This window comes from Perissodus microlepis, chromosome 5 (genome assembly GCF_051167445.1).
Source record: "Perissodus microlepis isolate ML-2025 ecotype Zambia chromosome 5, ASM5116744v1, whole genome shotgun sequence".
NCBI classification, from domain to species: Eukaryota; Metazoa; Chordata; class Actinopteri; order Cichliformes; family Cichlidae; genus Perissodus; species Perissodus microlepis.
Genome location: NC_140465.1, coordinates 22,367,700 through 22,387,257, shown reverse-complemented (window position 1 = coordinate 22,387,257; position 19,558 = coordinate 22,367,700). Strand labels below are relative to the sequence as shown.

Here is a 19,558-nt window from a genome sequence, read left to right as displayed (position 1 = left end):
AAAAAGATACAAAACAATACAAAAACCATTACTTACATTATAAACATAGCATCAAAATAAAGTGAATATAAAAGCCAAGATACATTTTTACAAAAAAGAACACTTTTTTGTCTTGTCACCAAAAAAAAAACAGAATAATATATGTTATATTTCAGAAAAAAAAAAGTCCAACATAAACATTAGGCTACTATGAGTTTGCTGCAATAAGGGCTAAATGTCAAGCAAATGCAAATACATGCCTACTCAGAAAAGCATGTACGGTTTCCCAGAATTTGCACACATAGAATTACAGAGATTGCCGAGTTAAAAAGCTAACAAATACAAATAATAATAAAAACAAAAGGGCATATATTGTATGTACAGCATACAGCATGAAGTATAGCATGCAAGCTGCTGTACTTCAAAACCAGACGAAAAGGTTGTTTCAGGTGCTGTATTTTTCTTTGAAACCACACACCTACTTCCTACATCTCTGACATTTACTGAAAGCAAACTACCTGCAGGGTTTCCAGTATGTGTGTACTCTCTGTAAGTCATATTTGCGTTTTACAAAAAGCAGCTACAACAGTAAAATGTTGCCTACTCACAGATATATTAAGATTAATTGAATACCTAACAGTACACAAACTAATAAAAAGTCATCTTTACTAAGTAAGAATGTTTACTTCCTGTGAGTTATACTTAAATAAATGCTGAATTTTTAATATTAAGTTAAGGTTGGACTGTTATATACATGTTTATACTTAAATAATGGATCTGAAAACTTGATATACTTCTGTCTTTATTTAAATCACTTTCCTTGGGAAGATTTACGGTGCGGTAGCTTTTTCCATATTCGGTTCTTCACAAAGAGTCAACCAGGCAGACAAAGCATTAACTGAAATTTATGAATGTGTGTGTCTGGTTTCTGGTGCAAAACATAAGTGAGGAGAAGTATGAGGACGCTTTCATAACTCCTCTGACTATGTGATCCGAGAAACATCTCCAATGAGGTATAAACAACATGAAAGTCCTCACATTTACAACATCAGTCTTTCCAAAGGCCAAAATGAAAACATGAGAGGATGTATGTCTCAGTGGGGAAAAAGAGCCACATTTAGGTGCCTGGGGGGAACTCCGCCAAACCCACACATCACTGAAAGCATGTTTGTTTTCACAGACCTGCTAATTTGAACAGAGCTGAGTAATCAAAAACTGAGAAACAATGGGCAGAAAGACTTCATGCAAAAATTAAAGTAGTTTATAATATATCCTGGATCAGTGGTATTGACTGTACTGGTCTTACTGGGTATTTCTCAGGCTTGTCACAAGCCCCAGTTAGTCGCATTAAGTTATGTCATGTTATATATATATATATATATATATATACACATATATATATATATATATATATATATATATATATATATATATATATATATATATATACATACATATATACATTGAATATACAAACATTTCACAGAGGCATTTAGTGGCATGATTGCTCAGGTCACTGTGCAAAAATCTGCATATAGAAAATGTTGATCAATACTAACATTATACAGATTTCTTTGAGCAACATAATAATATTAATAAAAATAATATTATGGTCAATTTACAACAGTTCAAGTAGTGAAAACTATTGTTTACTACTTGCTGTTTCACAGTTTAAAAAGTGAGGTAAGAGGCTTGCAATATGTTTGTGATAATTCACGATTCTACTAAAACAGAACAAACAAAAGTCAAATATTGACTTGAAAATACACCTGTAACAATACAGATATAGTAAATAGTTTGATGATGTATTTCTAATACAAAAGCAACACTGTAAGGAAAAATACTGATATAACGATTACCTGAGTCAAAAGTTCAGCTGTGTATTTCGTGCCTAAATGAAAAAACATAACAAGTTTAAATTCAAGGTTCCATGTAGTCTGACTTGAGCGGGGTCTGGCTTTCATTACAGCTTTCCTCAACTGGCGTGCGGCACAAGGAGTCCATTGCTGTAAACAAAAAATATATATTTTATTTCAAAAAGCTTAAATAACTACCAATTAGTTAATTAATTCAATAATATTGTTGACAATAACTATTTCCCATTTGAAACAGCACAAATCTCAGAGTGTGTGAAGCATTCTGTGAAAAAATATTGCCCATTTTTCTAATAGTGGCAAAATATGATAAAGAAATAAATCTCTGACATGATTAAGGATTTTCTGGGGGGGGGGCATATATCTTGATGCAAGAAGGTGAACTGTTGCTGCCTGTTGCTTCAAATTTTGGTGCGTCACTTTTCTCATTCAACTTCTCTACATGAAACCACCAAGACCTTTCTTATTGTCTGAAGTGTGAATCACTTGCCACATACGTTGTACTGTTTTTTGCTTGTGCCAGCAGTCAGTGATGTGCAGCTTGCAGGTCACAACAGTTAGTACAACTAGTCCGACAATTCCGAAAATAAGCAGGGCCATACCTGGTAAGACAAAATAAACCTGCTAAGTTTACTTAGCTTTACTTTTGATCTGAGGTTGCACGATAGGAAGATTGGCTTACCAATGTGGTTGCCTGCATATACAGTAGGAGTTGGAAGCACTTTCTTTGTGGAAGTGGCCACTCGTGGAGTAGTAGTAGTATCCATCCCCTGAGTTTTGGCCCCCTCATGTGGACGTTGAGTTGTTAAACTTTGAAGAGTACTAATTGTGTTTGATGTGGGAGGTGTAGTGGTTTGAATATTACTGTTTGGCTCATTACAGATGGCATCTAATGATGCATTTCCACTGAATTTCACCCCTGATTTACATCTAGAATGAAAGATAAATGACAAAGCTGTTAACAACAAGCGTCAACTCCAGACCCTGTTGGAACAAAATTTTATCATATATTGCATTAAAAGTACTAAAAAAGCTAGAATACGTACTCTTTCCGTTTTTTACAGTCTGAGTTTTCAGATGTAATGAAAAATCCTTCTTCACATCGTTTACATTCTCCTAGCAGGAAAAAAAGAATTGATGATTTAAAAAGACATTTTCTTTAGTGTGTATGGTAAATGATCCAATATTATGATCCAGTCTTGTACCTCCTATTCGTTTAAATCCCTCAGCACATTTGCAGTTGGAAGAATCACTGTCCCATGGAACAAAGTCTTTACGGCACTCACATCTTGTGTTTGTGAATGTGGTACAAGACTGTTTAATGTCACTACCATGATCTGCAATAGATAAATAAACAAAGAATGTTCTTAATACTGGTGTCGTAATCATCAGCTGCTCACATAGCAGCTGTTTTTCTAATAAGTTACAAAAGCTTCAACACTTACTAGTGTCACACGTTGTACATGCTTTACAAGATTTTGAAGTATTTTCATGATCCTGATAAGAGCCTGGTTTGCAGGGTTCACATCCATTTCCATTACGGGATACTTTTTCGCCTTCAAGGATTTCACAGTGTTCAAAGAAAGGACACAGTTTAATTACAGTAATTACTATACTTTCAAAATAAAATTCAGAAAGTGAAAAACTGAATTTTACAGCATTATACAGACTCAGTAAAATGATAAAAGGCACACTTTACCTGTTTTGCATGTCAAACCAGTAACATGTTGGTTAAAAATCAAAATAAGTATGAGGACTTTGAGCATAGCCATATTCAGTTCTTCAGTGCTGAGAAATGCCACTATTTCCTGTGTGACACACAGCACAAGAATGCGACAAAAGAGAGACGCCACCTGCATAAGCTCTTTATATGGGGCTGTCCCAGACTGCTCACCTACTTTACTGATAAAAGAGTTACTATTTATAAGTTCGGTGACTATCCTGTCTATGTTACTACAAATTGTAATGTTTTATTAATATTTATTTTAAAAAAAATTAAATTGAAACACATATTTTACATCTATGACATGTCAGTCATAACATAGTTTCTAACAGGTATTCTAAGATACTAAATATAGTGTCTAATTTTTTAACACTGGATTAATTAATTATGTAAGTCAACAATTTAAAGAGCCATCATACTTAAAATTCACCCTATATGTCTACAACTTGAATATTGATAATAATAAAATTCTGTACAATTCAGTACATAAGTAATAAGATGTTTTACTAACTCGAAAACTGGTAAAAATATTTTAGATCCATATAAAGTATGATGGAAAAAAACATCTTTTAAACTGAAATACAGCTTTGAGGGTATTTTTAGCATGTTTATTAACCTTTTTCTGGGCTTTTTTTCTTTGTTCAGGAAAAAAAGGTATTGGTACTGTGGTTAAGCTATCGGAAACAGTTAACTATGTATCTTTGTTTTGTTTAGGCAGAAAAAATTGACATTGTATTATGGCATATGGACTCAAATGGCAAATGGAAAAACCACATATTCTTGATTAGTGCAAGATACAAGATACAACCACACACTCGCTTCTTGAAAAACGGATGTTGAAAAAAACAACCCCCGCTCCTGTTTTATCTCTCTCTGTTAGATTATGAACATTTCTTAGGTAAGGCGACCCAAAATTAATATGTTTATATTCCAATCATTCAAGAGTTTAGGAAACTAAAGATATAAAACATAACAAACTGTGCTGTCTTTACTGCTCACTTTGCCCATTGTTTGTCTCTCTTTAACACACAGCCCAACTGGTAACATATAATGACAAAGCTAGTTACACTCACTGGCCATTTTGAAAAGTACACCTATTCAACTACTTCTTAAAGCAGCTACCTCACAAGCCATAGTCAAGACAACCTGCTGTATTTAAAATGTTCAAACTGAGCACTGGGATGGCAAAGAAAGGCGACTTAAGTTACTTTAAACATGCCAGACAGGCTGATCTGAGTATGTCAGAAACTGCTGATCTAATGGGATTTTCCCACCTAACCATCTCAAGAGTTTACAGAGAAAAGTCTGATAAGAAAATATCTACTGAACAGCAGTTATCTGTATGAAAATGCCTTATTGGAGTCAGAGGTCTGCTTCAAGCTGAAAGGAAAACAATAGGAACAACATAAACATCAGCAACATCAAAGGTATGCAAAAGAGCATCTCTGAATGTAGAACTCACTGAACAACGAAGCAGATGGTCTACACCCAAGATCACACAGTGTCACACTGTCAGCTAAGAACAGGAAACTGAGGATTCAAAAGAAAAAAAAAGATTGGAAACACATTAGAAAAACTCCCTTGCTGGATGAGTCTCAGTTTCTGCTGCAATATTCTGATGGTGGAGTCAAACTTTGAACAGCATGAAAGCATGGATCCATCCTGTCTAGCTGAGCAAGATTTAAACACCACAGCCCCAGAACATTGTTGCTGACCATGTCTTTCCCTTGTGATCCTATGATCACAGTCTGCACATCTTGCTCACAGACATTAAAGAGATAATGGAAAAATAATAAATTATGTGTTTATCTACACCAGGGGTCGGCAACCCTGGGCACGCATGCTGGTGGCACGACCATAGCTGGACTGGCCATCAGGCATACCGGGCATTTATTTGCCCGGTATGCCCGATCTGATATTTCGTTTTTATGGGCCGATGATTTTTATTTTTTATTTTTTGTAACGGTATAAACAATGAAAAGTGGTGGATTGGCTAGATGCTGGTCGATGTGTAAAAATAACTCAGGATATACAGGAGGAGGAGAGACCCGAGGCGGCCGCCGGTCCGAGTGTCAGGTGAACTTAACTTCAGGTAAGAAGTTATGACCTGCAGTCTATCTGGGTCAGATATAAACCAAGTTTAGTTTATTTTCGTTGTGCTGACTTTTTACAGTCAGTTACAATAACTCGTACTGCGTGCTAGCTAGCATGACAGAGTTTCTATACAGCTGGGTGGGTGCTATGATGTTACTGATAGTGAACTTTATTTTATTCATAAGGCTAGTTAGTAGAGTTGCCAACCGTCCTGTGAAAAACGGAATCGTCTCGTATTCAGAGAAAATGTTACGCGTTTCATTTGAGGAGAAAGGGAACACAGTTTGTCCCGGACTTCAGCTTCTGCGTCTTTACGCTGCAGCTGCCTCTTCTTCTCTCATTCTCTCCCCCTCCCTCTCCTGTTGCTACTTCAACCATGAAACTGATCAATGATCAGCTGATCGGCTTTTCTCTCTTATTTATTTATCGCCCACTTTGCGCCAGAAAGAGGAAACCGCCGGATGTCGCGTTAAACAACAGCAGCACGTTTAAGCTTCATCAGCTGTTGTTAGAATTTATTTAACATTAATTTCTAGTATCAGCTGATGTTTGCTGGAGCCACAGCTGTAAAAGCTGCTGGTCATGATATCGGTTTGGTTATCTGGTGAGTGGGAAACATGAAGATGAAACCAGTAGAATCATCAGGGCTGAACAGGTGATGGAGAAACAGGTTTACCTTTTAGGTGACATGAATGAGTTGAAGGGAAGTTATGAACTGTTTCTGAGAGACAAATAACACCAGGATCCTTTTCTAAGTAGCTGACAGTTGGTAACTGTGCAGGGACGTGTCTAGCAAAGTTTTGCCAGGGGGGCCAGGTGGGGCATTAACAGGGAAAGGGGGGCACAAAGAAATACTTTTCTTTCTTATTCTCATTTAAAATGTCTCGCTTTTATTAAATAATTATCTGAATCTTACAACCAAAGTTTTTATCTGACGTAAAATGTATAGAAATCATACATATACCAACAAGACAGTGTACATCACTGTCACAGCATTTGCTTTCATTCAAAGGCTTTATAGCTTTTCCTATAATACCTGGTGGGCCGGTCTCTAGCCAAATGCCTGGGCCAATATTTTGTCCCAGTCCAGCCCTGGGCACAACACGCAGTGAATTCATCTGAGAAGGTGCATTAAAAAAATAAATGGCCAGGCCATCACTACCTGACAAGTTTAACTGTCTTCAGAACATTGCAGAGGCCTTATTGACAGTATTTGGTTCTACATATCTGTGTGAGCAGATTTTCTCTCACATGAGTGTCCTCAGGTAGCCGTCTGAATACTGGACACTCGGAGACCTGTGTCTCTGAGTGGGAGGCCAGAGATCAGATTAACATGTGTGTCTCTGTATTAACAGACATGGCATATTGGCTGAGTTTATTTTTCTTATCATTGTTGTGAGGAGACCATCAATAGCATTTGCATTTTCTGTTGTACAGTTCATTTGCTGTTATGGAGTTCTTGTTATGGATAAAAAGTGTCTTTTTAAAAAAAAAAAAAAAAATCTGATAACTATTCGCTGATAGCTGCAAACATCTGCGAACAAATATAATTCTATAAAGTTGTTCTATATAGTGTTTAACTGTTAATATAGAGCATTATTAAATTTAATGCTAATGCAATCATATGGTGAGGAAATTTTAGATGGCACTCATCATCAAAAAGGTTGCCTGCCCCTGATCTACACCCATAAAATTAGACAATCCTTTCGATATGGAGAAAAAACAGAAAAGGGAAAAAGCAGAGATCTTCTGCCAGCATTCCCCTTCACTTTCCTTTCTTGGTTACAAGTGAAGGGAAAGACATGTGTGGGTCTCACTAAGGATATTAGTGTAAGCTAGTGAGGTGGACAGAAATACAGAAAGAGAAAGAGAGAATTGTTAAGAAACTCAAAGTGCCAAAAAACAAAACTGAAAAAGTCAAATTTCAACTTTACTTATACAGCACCAAATCCTAATTGAGATTTTTGGGCCAAGTACAATAACGTCAGATTCATCTGAATTTAGAAGAAGGAAATTAGAAGTCATGCAGGTCTTTATGTCTTCAAGACATTCATGCAGTTTGACTACTTGTTATGTGTTTTCTGGCTTCATGGATAGATGGAGCTGGGTATCATGTGCATAGCAATCAAAATGTATGTTGAGTGATACTGTCCGAGAGAAGCACGTAAAATGTAAAAAGAATTGGTTCAAGCACTGAACCCAGTGCAACTTCAAATTTGACCTCAGTGTGTGAAGACAACGCCCAAATTAAAATTAAAAAGCAATGTCTCTTTTCAGAAATCAAAAAATCTTCCCTGTGAGCTGTTTTATATTGCTATGACTTTCTTTTTTTTTTTTTTTACCAAAATGCTCTACATCCATTGAACAAAGAAGGCACTCATACAGATTACAGTACAACTCAGGGTACACCAATGATCGTAAATCCTGTCAGTGGCACTTGCCTCTTGTAACTTTTGACATGGGTCAATGAACAATTTGCATGATCATGATGCATTTGCATCATGAAAGACTAAATGATTCCTACCTGAAACAGCTCACACAGCCACGTTTGTAGATTATTGACTTCTAGAAAGCGATAAGTTTCCAGTTGAATACCATAAGGCAAATGCCAGTTAGTTGTTCCATTATCTACACTTTGTACCTTTGTTGCTCTCAAGGTAAACAGTTCTGCAGCCTCTATCTCCAAAACTGAGTAAATAATGATAAAATAACTTTAGATAGATAAATAGCCTACAAAGCAGTGGAAAAATATGTGCACTGATTGTGCTGTGAAGTGTCCCTTGAACACACTTCCTACTGAATTCTCTCTTAAGATGAAACATATGTGGAATATATATTTGCTGTTTCTGAAGACGCGGCAGAGAGTATATGTTGAATTTTGCAGAAGAGACAAAGCTAACACTGCAACCAGATATGAAGATTATCATGAATAAGCTACCTTTGTGCAGAATTTTCAGCTGCAGTTTCAAAAAAACGAAACAGTTATCGTACATCTTTGAGTAATCAAGAATTCTCAACTCTGAATACTGTGAGTAAAATCTAGATACATGAGTAAAAACCTCTAGATTGCCTGTAAATGTTGTAAACTGAAAATAGTCATCATGTTTGGTGTGACTATGAACACCAAAATAACAAAATCAGTTTACACTTGTTTTGTCCTCTCTGCACATTAGCCACAAAATTAACGCTATTGCTGTTTGTTAAAACTCTTAAAACTCTGCTTTCATTTGTGCACTTTTATAATTGCTCAAAGCTTTGTATAGTTGACATAGTGTGTGAGGGACTGAGCTGGTTAAGCACGAGGACACACTTAGTATTTAGAAAAAAGTGGTCTTTATTTACCCCTAAAAATGCAAAAATATACTAAATAAATTAGCAATACAGTGCCCATAAAAGAGGTCAAATGACTAGAACTAAACACAAATAAAAACAGCAACTTAAAATATCTCCATCTTAAGACCAGGTGGACACATGACGGGAACACAAATACTAGCAAATTAACCAACACCAAGCAAACAAAGCGACACTTCACTTCAAACGGCCCCATGCCCCTCCCCTGTTTTAAATGCATTTTAGAACAGCACGCATCAACACCACATATGAGCAGGTAGAGTGAGGTATGGGATCTTCACACACCCCCGTTCTCTATTGTGGTGCCTGGACCTGGGAGTATACAGGGAGTGCAGAATTATTAGGCAAGTTGTATTTTTGAGGAATAATTTTATTATTGAACAACAACCATGTTCTCAATGAACCCAAAAAACTCATTAATATCAAAGCTGAATGTTTTTGGAAGTAGTTTTTAGTTTGTTTTCAGTTTTAGCTATTTTAGGGGGATATCTGTGTGTGCAGGTGACTATTACTGTGCATAATTATTAGGCAACTTAACAAAAAACAAATATATACCCATTTCAATTATTTATTTTTACCAGTGAAACCAATATAACATCTCCACATTCACAAATATACATTTCTGACATTCAAAAACAAAACAAAAACAAATCAGCGACCAATATAGCCACCTTTCTTTGCAAGAACACTCAAAAGCCTGCCATCCATGGATTCTGTCAGTGTTTTGATCTGTTCACCATCAACATTGCGTGCAGCAGCAACCACAGCCTCCCAGACACTGTTCAGAGAGGTGTACTGTTTTCCCTCCTTGTAAATCTCACATTTGATGATGGACCACAGGTTCTCAATGGGGTTCAGATCAGGTGAACAAGGAGGCCATGTCATTAGTTTTTCTTCTTTTATACCCTTTCTTGCCAGCCACGCTGTGGAGTACTTGGACGCGTGTGATGGAGCATTGTCCTGCATGAAAATCATGTGTTTCTTGAAGGATGCAGACTTCTTCCTGTACCACTGCTTGAAGAAGGTGTCTTCCAGAAACTGGCAGTAGGACTGGGAGTTGAGCTTGACTCCATCCTCAACCCGAAAAGGCCCCACAAGCTCATCTTTGATGATACCAGCCCAAACCAGTACTCCACCTCCACCTTGCTGGCGTCTGAGTCGGACTGGAGCTCTCTGCCCTTTACCAATCCAGCCACGGGCCCATCCATCTGGCCCATCAAGACTCACTCTCATTTCATCAGTCCATAAAACTTTAGAAAAATCAGTCTTGAGATATTTCTTGGCCCAGTCTTGACGTTTCAGCTTGTGTGTCTTGTTCAGTGGTGGTCGTCTTTCAGCCTTTCTTACCTTGGCCATGTCTCTGAGTATTGCACACCTTGTGCTTTTGGGCACTCCAGTGATGTTGCAGCTCTGAAATATGGCCAAACTGGTGGCAAGTGGCATCTTGGCAGCTGCACGCTTGACTTTTCTCAGTTCATGGGCAGTTATTTTGCGCCTTGGTTTTTCCACACGCTTCTTGCGACCCTGTTGACTATTTTGAATGAAACGCTTGATTGTTCGATGATCACGCTTCAGAAGCTTTGCAATTTTGAGACTGCTGCATCCCTCTGCAAGATATCTCACTATTTTTGACTTTTCTGAGCCTGTCAAGTCCTTCTTTTGACCCATTTTGCCAAAGGAAAGGACGTTGCCTAATAATTATGCACACCTGATATACGGTGTTGATGTCATTAGACCACACCCCTTCTCATTACAGAGATGCACATCACCTAATATGCTTAATTGGTAGTAGGCTTTCGAGCCTATACAGCTTGGAGTACGACAACATGCATGAAGAGGATGATGTGGACAAAATACTCATTTGCCTAATAATTCTGCACTCCCTGTAGAGTATGTATGGGGAGTGTGAGTGTGTGTACTGGGTTCACTTCTGTGTGCCTCCATGTCAGGTGAGTACTGAGTATTTGTGCATGTGCGCATGAGGGTGGGAATGTGTGTGTATGTTTGTATTTGTATGTGCCTGTTTGTATATACTGGCTCACTCCTGTGGCTGCTTGGTGCACACTGGCCCTCCTGGCTCTGTTGGGCCCCTTCTAGGGTGTGAAGGGCCCTCGGAGCCTGGGTCTCTGGGCCCGGGGCTCGGTCTGATCTGGTGCAGCTGGCTGCCAGTGGAGCCTGCAGGCTCAGTGCTGCAGCCCCTGTGACTTCTGCACCTTGGCTGCTGGGTGACCCCCATCCGGGGCAGTCCTCAGCTCTTTTCTAGGTGGCTGACGTGACTGCCCCTCTGGTGGTAATCCTTGCTCGTGGCCCGGATCTCCTCCATCCCTGCTTCATGTCCTGGGGGGCAGGGCTATGGCTCCTAGCACCCACTACCCACATAGCAAAATTGGTATGGCCCGGATCTGGCCCACAAATGTGCTTACACATGGCCCACATACCGCAAAGAATAACGGCCCTTTGGTGGCCCAGATCAGGTTTACCAGAGGTGGCACACACATGGCCCAGCACAAGGCCAGTTGCAGGCACACTGGTGGTCCTGTGCTGGCCCATGCATGGAGTACCTCTGGCACACCTGATCTGGTCCACCAAAGGGCCCTCATTCTTTGCGGTATGTGGGCCATGTGTAAGCTGTGTGCAGCCACAGGCCAGTTGCAGACACACTGCTGACCCTGTGCTGGACCAGAATAGTTTCAGCTCTTGCCCCAAATGTCAGCCTAATGTGTACCTTAATCAAGCCATGTAATAAAACATGTGCCATCATTGCCAAACCTTGCCCACGTCAGGTTGACATACACCCTGCCATGACACCAGTCAGTCAGAAGTGCAAGCTTGATGCCAGATCCGGGCCAGACCTGTTTTCTATGAGCCTGGGCCACATAAACCAAACCACAATCGGGCCAGATATGGCATGCCATCACATAAACAGTGCCATCTATGTCTGGCCTGGCCCATGTCTGGATGACATACCACTTACCATGCCAGAAGTCAGCCAGCAGTGCCGGCTTGACACCAGATCTGGGCCAGACCTGTCTGCTATGTGGGTATTAGACACTTACATGGAGAAATCTTATGAATACAAATGTGCTCACACACACAGGTTTTACACATAAGTGTTCACGCAGGTGTGCAAACAACTTACAGACACACACTATCTCGCTTGGCTGCTGCCTCTAAACATATCATGTATTGTACAGTCAACATTACATTTTTATTAATTGCTGTTACTCATGCCCATATTGGTTATTGCTGTGGTTTCCTTACTGTGCTGTTTTCTTTTTGCTTGTTCTTTTTCAATCTGCTTCCTTCTTCTCCTCTATTTTTCTTTCCCTCTCAGTCTTTTAACTCTCTTCCGAACTTCTCTTTCCTTCTTCTTTCTCTGCCCTGTCCATTCTGATTGTAATAACTTAAATCAAAATCAAAATAATAATAATAAAGATCAAATAAACTATGACAATCAATTGAACCAGAATTGCAAAAGCTGTAATGGTCCATTTGGAAAAATAAATCTCTTGGGCATTTTTCTTGACCTTCAGACAATAATTCTGATTGCTACAATGCCGTACAGGACAGGCAAAAGAAGAAGAAGAAGAAGACTAAGCAAATTGACAATTTATAAATCAAAGAAAATGCACAACATTAAAAGTTAATTAAATATAATTGCCACTGATAAAAGAGCTGCACTTGGCCCAATCAGCACTTCCCATATATAACACAGCCGCAACCTAGAGCACATCTTTTGCCCAACTTCAGAGTTGTGTGGCTGCAGGCGCATTAATAGCAAATAATGTTTTGGTGATACAGATAATACACAAGATGTTTTAAATGTCTTTACTTTTACAGATTCATATGTTTCAAACAATCTTTTAAAAAAAGATAACTGTAAAATACTTTTACTTACTAAACCACAGTAGCAGTAGTGGCAATTGTATACATGTAATGAATATGAGTGCTGTATAGACATCTAAGTTATCCTTACGTGGATTGCTCGTGTAAACAAATTTAGGACAAATTCCAGTTATAAGTATTCCGTTTCCTTCCTCCCTGATTGTCAGAGTGACAAAAGCCTTTTAAAGATTACAAATTTGAAATTCCTAAATAATGAGCCATACCTGGTAAGACAAAAAAAGTCATCTACAGTTTACATAGCTTTTTTTTTTTAAAAAAAAAAAAATCTGTGCGTTCATCTCAGAAACAATGGAAAATGAAGGCTGTGCCAAAATAATTTGGATTTTGTTGTAGAAGTGGCTACTTGTGAAGGAGAGCTAACAGATCTAGTATCCATTTCCTGAGTTTGGGCCTCCCACTGTGGACGTTGAGTTATTAGACCTCGGAGAGTAGTAATTGTGTTTGATGTGGGAAGTGTAGTGCTGTAAATATCACTGTTTGGCTCATTACAGATAACATCTGACATTGCAGTTCCACTGATTTTCACTCCTGATTTACATCTAGAATGAAAGATAAATGACAAAGCTGTAAACAACAAGCGTCACGTCCAGACCCTGTTGAAAATTTGTTTTAATCATATATCATAAAAGTACTAAAAACACTAGAATACGTACTCTTTCCATTTTTTACAGTCTGAGTTTTCAGATGTAATGAAAAATCCTTCTTCACATCGTTTACATTCTCCTAGCAGGAAAAAAAGAATTGATGATTTAAAAAGACATTTTCTTTAGTGTGTATGGTAAATGATCCAATATTATGATCCAGTCTTGTACCTCCTATTCGTTTAAATCCCTCAGCACATTTGCAGTTGGAAGAATCACTGTCCCATGGAATAAAGTCATAACGGCACTCACATCTTGTGTTTGTCAATCTGGTACAAGGCTGTTTAATGTCACTACCATGATCTGCAATAAATAAATAAACAAAGAATGTTCTTAACCCTGGTGTCGTAATTTGAGTGTGAACTACATGTTTTGTCTCCATTAACAGAGCGGGTTTATCATCAGCTGCTCACATTGCAGCTGTTTTTCTAATAAGTTACAAAAGCTTCAGCACTTACTAGAGTCACACGCTGTACATGCTTTACAAGATTTTGAAGTATTTTCATGATCCTGATAAGAGCCTGGTTTGCAGGGTTCACATCCATTTCCATTACGGGATACTTTTTCGCCTTCAAGGATTTCACAGTGTTCAAAGAAAGGACACAGTTTAATTACAGTAATTACTATACTTTCAAAATAAAATTTAAAAAGTGAAAAACTGATTTTTAAAGCATTATACAGAGTGAGTAAAATGATAAAAGGCACACTTTACCTGTTTTGCATGTCAAACCAGTAACATGTTGGTTAAAAATCAAAAAAAGTATGATGAGTTGGACGACAATCATATTCACTTCTTCAATGCAATGTTTCCTATGTGACAAATAGAATAAGATTAAGACAAGGAGAAACACCACCTGACCAAGTTTAAATTGGACACTCCACACAAATAAGACAGCTACATTTATCACTCATAACTTTGGAACCAACGTTTTACTGTTATTGAAAATACCTGACAACAAAAGAGTTCCCTCTCTGAGGGACATTTCCAGAAAATTGTTGAATCTATGTATAACAGTTCTGAAGGCAAACGAAAGAGCAAAGCGTACAGTCAGAGGGGTACAGTCAGAGGCTAGACAGTCTTAGACTAGAATTTCAGCTCCACTCCAATGCTAGTTAAGCTAGATCCCCTGAAACTAAGTTTAGTCACATGTAGAAGCCAGGATGCCCTCTGACACTCTCCCCTGTTACCTCAATACTGCAAACCACCAAATCAAAAATATGAACTCAGTTTCATTGAACTCTGTTTCCCAATTCCCACCATCTGCCAGTACTAACTCTGTCTTTCCCTCTCTGCAGACAGCCCCATAGTAAAATCATGACATAAATAAAGAACATTAAACCAAAATACAAAGAATCTGAAGTCAGTCACAATTTCCAAACCAAAAATTAACAACCCAAGCTCACACAGCCAGCATAAACCCATCACAAATTCCCACAGGAATTTCACAATAACTTGGCCCTTACAAAAAAAAAGAGAACTGATGTGTTTATCTGCACAAATAAAATAAGGGATTAATTTCAGATATAGAAAAGAGAACAACAAAAAGCAGCAATCCCCTACCAGCACTCTTCCTTCTGCCTTGTTGACAACAAGTGAGGAGACAGGGGTGTGTATGTCTTTCTCTCTCAATATATAATCCTCTGGTGAGGGGGTGTATGTCTCTCTTGCAACAATAATTGATCATCTAGTGAGAGCGAGCGAGAGTATGCCAACCGCTACATTCTCAATTTTTCTCTAGCTTTAAACATTCATGCTATAAACCTTATTTCTGTAACAACTGACAGGTACAACGGGGATGTGTCGTGGAATTTTCTGTAAAAAAAAAAGGTCTGCAGTACAATCAGCAGTGGTCAAGCTATTTTATTACTGCATGCATGCCGGAGAGCGAACACACACACATCAAAACATCTCAGGTCTAAGTAATGAGCACACTCCTTTATTCCATTCCAAGGAAGAGGGAGGAAGTTACAAACTGATCATACAACACATCACGCGCCTCGCTATGAAATCTAACGGAGCAATGGGCCAAGGGCACAATGTTTTGTGTCCTTGGCGTTATCAGCACCTGTAAAGGGAGTTGTCTTCTACCAAACTGCTGTACATCCACTGAACAAAAAAAAGCATGCAGACAGATAACATTACAACTCAAGGGACACTACTGATCGTAAATGCTGTCAGCGGCACTAGCCTCTTGTAACTCTTGACATGGGTCAATAAAAAATTTCATCTGCATCACATTTTTCAGTAAACGAGGAAATGATTCCCACACGAAACAGCTCACACAGCCACATTTGTGGGTTCCTGACTTCTAGAAAGACATATGATAAGTTTCCAGTTACCATAAAGCAAATGCATTAGTCATTCCATTGTCTACCCTGTGTACCTTTGTTGCCGTCGAGGTAAACAGTTCTGCAGCCTCCAAAACTTTTCAAAACTGTCCAAAACTGAGTAAATAATGACATGATAGATAAACAACACTGCAGGCCAAAATATGTACACTGGACTGTGCCGTGAAGCTAACACTACAGCCAGAGACAGAGATCATCACATATGAGCTAATGAAGCAAAAAACAAGGTTATCATTAGTCTTTGAGTAATCAAGAAGGCCTGTAAATGTTGTAAACTGAAAACACTTATTCATCATGTTGGTGTGACTGTGACACCAACATATCAAAACCAGTACATGTGTTGTTTTATCCTCTCTGCACATCAGTGACAAAACTATTAAAAAATCGATTAACAACACTATTAATCTACACTATGAAAAAGTTTGTTTGAAAGTCTTCTGTTTTCATTTGTGCACTTTAATCACTGCTGAAAGCTTTGTTTAGCTGACATAGTGTAACTGATCACAGGAACTGATCATAGCTTCTTAGTCTATAACCTCCGCAGTTCTATATGGCAAAAAAAAGTTTGTAAACCACTGAGATGGGGAAGGGGTTTGCCGTACATTAACACAAGCAGTTCACATATAGCCTTATGTCAAATGGAGAGCATGCCTCTCACAACCTGCAAAACTATGCAAACATCACAGCAACACCTCTCCCTATACATGCTTCCAGTAACAACTGCTTCAGTTATCAAAAATAAAAATCACAGGCTTCAAAATTAGTGAAGAGTTATAAACTTTAAACCAAATCAAACATATGAAAAGATGATGAGAAACTGATGCTTGTAGGGGACTTCTTCCAATCAGCAGAAGCCTGAAAAATAATAGATTCTTTTAACTTCTTTAGATGCAAAGGGACGTTAAAGACGAACAGGAAGCTGAGGCTCCAGTTCAGACTCACCAGAATTGGGGGAAAAAAGGTGGAAACACATTAGAAAAACTTGCTTGCTGGACAAGTCTCGATTTCTGCTGCAACATTCTGATGGTTGATACAGACCTTGGCGTGAACATGAAAGCATGGATCCATCCGCAGCCTACCTAAACGTTATTGCTGACCTTGCCTATCCCTTTATGATCACAGTCTGCCCATCTTGCTTACAGACATTAAAGATACAATGAAAAAATAAGAACTTATGTGTTTATCTACACACATAAAATCAGAGATTCCTTTCCATATGGAGAAGAAAACAACAAAAAGTAGAGATCTTCTGCCAGCTTTCCCCTTCGCTTTCCTTTCTTGGTTACAAGTGAAGGGAAAGACATATGTGGCTCTCTCGCGACAATATTAAGTCATCTAGTGAGTGAGAGAGAGAGACAGAAAGAGAGAGAGAGAGGTGTTAAGGAACTCAAAATGCCAAAGAACAAATTTGAAAAAGTCAATTCAGTTTTACACATATAGCACCAAATCCTAATAGCAGTCATATTCTAAGATTTTTGGGCCAAGTACAATTATGTCAGTTTTATCTGAATTTAGAAGAAGGAAATTAGAAGTCATACAGGTCTTTATGTCTTTAAGACATTCCTGCAGTTCGACTAATTGTTATGTGTTATCTGGCTGCATGGATAAATGGAGCTGGGTATCATCTGCACAGCAATCAAAATGTATGTTGAGTGATACCGTCCGAGGGAAGCACGTAAAATGTAAAAAGAATTGGTTTGAGCACTGAACCCAGTGGAACTTCATATCTGACCTTAGTGTGTCATGACAGCTCCTCAATTAAATTTAAAAAGCAATGTCTCTTTTCAGAAATTAAAAAAAGATTCTCCTTGTCAGCAGTTTTATATTGTAATGACTTTCTTTCTAGGAAGCACTCAGACAGGTAAGATTACAAATGAGGGTACACACTGATCATAAATCCTGTCTGCGACACCAGCCTCTTGTAACCCTTGACATGGGTCAATGAATAATTTCATCTGCACTGTGAAATGATTCCCATAAGAAACCGCTCACACGGCCATGTTTGCAGATTACTGACTTCTAGAAAGAGATAAGTTTCCAGTTGAATACCATAAGGTAAATGCCAGTTAGTCGTTCCATTGTCTACGCTGTGTACCTTTGTTGGCCTCAAGGTAAACAGTTCTGCAGCCTCAATCTCCAAAACAGAGTAAATAATGATGAAATAACCTGGATAGATAAACAACGTTGCAGGCCAAAGGGAGACTATGTACACTGGACTGTGCCATGAAGTGTCCCTTGAACACACCTTCTACTGAATTGACTCATAGGATGAACCATGTGTGAGATATATGCTGTTTCTGAAGACACGACAGAGTTTTTGTTGCATTTTTTCAGAAATGACAACGTAAAGCTAACACTGCAGCCAGAGACAGAGATCATCACATATGAGCTAGTGAAACATAAAACAAGTTTATCATTAGTCTTTGAGTAATCAAGAATTCTCAACTTTGAATGCTGTGAGTAAAATCTCGATACATATGAGTAAAAAGCTCTAGATTGCCTGTAAATGTTGTAAACTGAAAACACTTATTCATCATGTTGGTGTGACTGTGACACCAACATATCAAAATCAGTACATGTGTTGTTTTATCCTCTCTGCACATCAGTGACAAAACTATTAAAAAATCGATTAACAACACTATTAATCTACACTATGAAAAAGTTTGTTTGAAAGTCTTCTGTTTTCAATTGTGCACTTTAATCACTGCTGAAAGCTTTGTTTAGCTGACATAGTGTAACTGATCACAGGAACTGATCATAGCTTCTTAGTCTATAACCTCCGCAGTTCTATATGGCAAAAAAAAGTTTGTAAACCACTGAGATGGGGAAGGGGTTTGCCGTACATTAACACAAGCAGTTCACATATAGCCTTATGTCAAATGGAGAGCATGCCTCTCACAACCTGCAAAACTATGCAAACATCACAGCAACACCTCTCCCTATACATGCTTCCAGTAACAACTGCTTCAGTTATCAAAAATAAAAATCACAGGCTTCAAAATTAGTGAAGAGTTATAAACTTTAAACCAAATCAAACATGTTTAAAGAAGTGAAAAAATGACGAGGAACTGATGCTTATATGTGACTCCTTCCAATCAGCAGAAGCCTAAAACATAATAGATTCTTTTTCAACTTCTTTAGATACAAAGGGACGTTAAAGAGGAACTGATCAGAGCTTCATAGTGAGTAACTTGAAACAGAGGGAACAAAAAGTTGTTTTAGACTTTCAGGATAGTTAGAGTAAAGACATTCAAAGATAATCAATGTGCGGTGTGAGCTTTCGTAATTGTACATGCCAGAAAAGGTTTGGCAACCACTAAGTCAGATTAGAGTTACATGTGAAATCCTTACCTTGTACCACTTAAAAGCTATGCTTCTGAGAACCTGAGACTTAGATAAACATCAAATAGAACAACACCCCACAAGGTGCAAGTTCCCAGTACATTATACAGAGCAGATAACCTGAAGTTACATCAGAATCATTCATCACTATGCTCAAATATGCCATTTTGAAAACACATAGCAATTACATTAATGGACATCCACTCATACATTATAGGTTATGTGGTACCTTTGAACAAAAACAGAGCACATTTAAAATAATAATATCAATGAAGGCCATGAAAGCCATTTTCTTTTTC

At 38.2% G+C, this 19,558-nt stretch overlaps 2 protein-coding genes across 2 annotated transcripts; both read right to left on the bottom strand.

The window, feature by feature from the left end:
* Positions 1 to 1,780: 1,780 nt before the first annotated feature.
* LOC146387311 (tumor necrosis factor receptor superfamily member 4-like) lies at positions 1,781 to 3,784 on the bottom strand. The gene is made up of 7 exons (XM_084927231.1): positions 3,553 to 3,784; positions 3,299 to 3,409; positions 3,059 to 3,190; positions 2,900 to 2,969; positions 2,536 to 2,783; positions 2,351 to 2,455; positions 1,781 to 1,985 (listed from the first exon to the last, which is right to left on the bottom strand). Exons 1-7 carry the CDS (start codon positions 3,710 to 3,712, stop codon positions 1,900 to 1,902), a joined length of 912 nt encoding a protein of 303 aa, XP_084783357.1. The 5' UTR covers positions 3,713 to 3,784; the 3' UTR covers positions 1,781 to 1,899.
* An 8,853-nt stretch (positions 3,785 to 12,637) lies between these two features.
* On the bottom strand, positions 12,638 to 17,996 carry LOC146387310 (uncharacterized). Its single transcript, XM_084927299.1, has 7 exons — positions 17,967 to 17,996; positions 15,130 to 15,191; positions 14,281 to 14,378; positions 14,027 to 14,137; positions 13,740 to 13,871; positions 13,581 to 13,650; positions 12,638 to 13,466 (listed from the first exon to the last, which is right to left on the bottom strand). Exons 1-7 carry the CDS (start codon positions 17,994 to 17,996, stop codon positions 13,202 to 13,204), a joined length of 768 nt encoding a protein of 255 aa, XP_084783425.1. The 3' UTR covers positions 12,638 to 13,201.
* Positions 17,997 to 19,558: the final 1,562 nt, after the last annotated feature.

Excerpts from the sequence above, each read along its gene's own strand:
- LOC146387311 (XM_084927231.1), bottom strand. The coding sequence starts at position 3,712 with ATGCAGGTGGCGTCTCTCTTTTGTCGCATTCTTGTGCTGTGTGTCACA. Across the intron at positions 3,410-3,552 it reads TGGTTTGACATGCAAAACAG|GCGAAAAAGTATCCCGTAAT; the intron begins GTAAAGTGTGCC and ends AAATCCTTGAAG. Across the intron at positions 3,191-3,298 it reads ATGTACAACGTGTGACACTA|ATCATGGTAGTGACATTAAA; the intron begins GTAAGTGTTGAA and ends TATCTATTGCAG.
- LOC146387310 (XM_084927299.1), bottom strand. The coding sequence starts at position 17,996 with ATGGAACGACTAACTGGCATTTACCTTATG. Across the intron at positions 13,872-14,026 it reads ATGTACAGCGTGTGACTCTA|ATCATGGTAGTGACATTAAA; the intron begins GTAAGTGCTGAA and ends TATTTATTGCAG. Across the intron at positions 13,651-13,739 it reads GGGATTTAAACGAATAGGAG|GAGAATGTAAACGATGTGAA; the intron begins GTACAAGACTGG and ends TTTTCCTGCTAG.